The following is a 2,500-nucleotide window of genomic DNA, read 5'->3' as shown; positions in this document are numbered from 1 at the left end:
AACCTGTTCTGTCTCTCTCGTTCTGTCAGCTTCCCTTCGAGCGGATCTTTAACCTGTTCTGTCTCTCTCGTTCTGTCAGCCTCCCTTCGAGCGGATCTTTAACCTGTTCTGTCTCTCTCGTTCTGTCAGCTTCCCTTCGAGCGGATCTTTAACCTGTTCTGTCTCTCTCGTTCTGTCAGCCTCCCTTCGAGCGGATCTTTAACCTGTTCTGTCTCTCTCGTTCTGTCAGCCTCCCTTCGAGCGGATCTTTAACCTGTTCTGTCTCTCTCGTTCTGTCAGCCTCCCTTCGAGCGGATCTTTAACCTGTTCTGTCTCTCTCGTTCTGTCAGCCTCCCTTCGAGCGGATCTTTAACCTGTTCTGTCTCTCTCGTTCTGTCAGCCTCCCTTCGAGCGGATCTTTAACCTGTTCTGTCTCTCTCGTTCTGTCAGCCTCCCTTCGAGCGGATCTTTAACCTGTTCTGTCTCTCTCGTTCTGTCAGCCTCCCTTCGAGCGGATCTTTAACCTGTTCTGTCTCTCTCGTTCTGTCAGCCTCCCTTCGAGCGGATCTTTAACCTGTACAACTACAAGGAAGACCAGAACAACCCGTGGGACTTCAGCATCAGTGCCTGTTTCAACAGCTCTCACAGAAAGGAGTACACACTCACCATACCAGGTAAGAGACGTAATACATTCGTAAACACGTCATAGACATGAAAATAGGTAATGTACATGAAACTACGACATACACATGGAAACACGTCATTCGCCTAAAAACAGGTCATACACATGAAAACACGTCATACGTCTGAAAATATGTCATACCCTTGAAATCACGCCATTGGTCTGAAAAGAGGTCGTACGCCTAAAAACACGTCGTACGCCTGAAAACACGTTGTACGCCTAAAAACTCGTCGTACGCCTAAAAATACGTCGTACGCCTAAAAACACGTCGTACGCCTAAAAACACGTCGTACGTCTAAAAACTCTTTGTACGCCTAAAAACACGTCGTACGCCTGAAAACACCCTTACTCTCGAAAACACGTCGTACGCCTGAAAACTCGTCGTACGCCTAAAAACACGTCGTACGCCTAAAAACACCCTTACTCCCGAAAACACGTCGTACGCCTGAAAATACAATAGGCCTCCAATCAAGCAGAGGCGTGACATGTTTGGTATCAAATGAAACCCAAATCCGGTAGGCTGCCCACGTTCCACTCACAATGAATTAAAATACAAGAAAGGTCAGTGATGTTGCAGCTTGTTAACAGTCCGTACACAATACAAGAATGGTCAGTGATGTTGCAGCTTTTTGCAGTCCATACAGAATAGTCACAACAACTTCGACCTATCTGTCTTTTACAGTGGACAAATAAGGAGAGCAATGGCACATAGTGATGACACATAGTGATGACACATAGTGATGACACATAGTGATGACCCATAGTGATGACACATAGTGATGACCCATAGTGATGACACATAGTGATGACACATAGTGATGACCCATAGTGATGACCCATAGTGATGACCCATAGTGATGGCCCATAGTGATGACACAAAGTGATGACACATAGTGATGACCCATAGTGATGACCCATGGTGATGACCCATAGTGATGACACATAGTGATGACACATAGTGATGACCCATAGTGATGACCCATAGTGATGACACATAGTGATGACACATAGTGATGACACATAGTGATGACACATAGTGATGACCCATAGTGATGACCCATAGTGATGACCCATAGTGATGACACATAGTGATGACACATAGTGATGACCCATAGTGATGACACAAAGTGATGACACATAGTGATGACCCATAGTGATGACCCATAGTGATGACCCATAGTGATGACACATAGTGATGACACATAGTGATGACCCATAGTGATGACCCATAGTGATGACACATAGTGATGACACATAGTGATGACACATAGTGATGACACATAGTGATGACCCATAGTGATGACCCATAGTGATGACACATAGTGATGACACATAGTGATGACACATAGTGATGACCCATAGTGATGACACATAGTGATGACACATAGTAATGCCACATTGTGATGACACATAGTGATGACCCATAGTGATGACCCATAGTGATGACCCATAGTGATGACACATAGTGATGACACATAGTAATGCCACATTGTGATGACAAATAGTGATGACAAATAGTGATGACACATAGTGATGACAAATAGTGATGACAAATAGTGATGACAAATAGTGAAGACACATAGTGATGACACATAGTGATGACAAATAGTACTGTTTCTATATATATGTATACGACTTGTGTCTGTCTGTGTGTGTGTGTGTGTGTGTGTATATGTGTGTGTTCGCGATGCACGGCCAAAGTTCTCGATGGATCTGCTTCAAATTTGGTGGGCATATTCAGGTAGATCCCGGACACAACCTGGTCGATGAGAATTTTCAACACGTAATCTTAGCGCGCAGCGCTGAACCGATTTTGGTTTTTCTGTTTATCTTCCCAGA

At 44.4% G+C, this 2,500-nt stretch overlaps 2 protein-coding genes across 4 annotated transcripts in view; both read left to right on the top strand.

The window, feature by feature from the left end:
- Positions 1–2,500, top strand: part of LOC138950247 (uncharacterized) — a 796,434-nt gene that overhangs the window by 503,111 nt on the left and 290,823 nt on the right. The window lies entirely within an intron of this gene.
- The window catches only part of LOC138951293 (uncharacterized), a 10,470-nt gene that overhangs the window by 1,380 nt on the left and 6,590 nt on the right, over positions 1–2,500 (top strand). Inside the window, exon 3 of the mRNA XM_070322922.1 lies at positions 530–653. Coding sequence (XP_070179023.1) covers positions 530–653 — 124 coding nt within the window. The remainder of the gene's footprint in view (positions 1–529; positions 654–2,500) is intronic.

The sequence above is a fragment of the Littorina saxatilis genome, linkage group LG16 (genome assembly GCF_037325665.1).
Source record: "Littorina saxatilis isolate snail1 linkage group LG16, US_GU_Lsax_2.0, whole genome shotgun sequence".
NCBI classification, from domain to species: Eukaryota; Metazoa; Mollusca; class Gastropoda; order Littorinimorpha; family Littorinidae; genus Littorina; species Littorina saxatilis.
The sequence above is the reverse complement of the archived record's forward strand: the minus strand, read 5'-3'. Positions and strand labels throughout refer to the sequence as shown.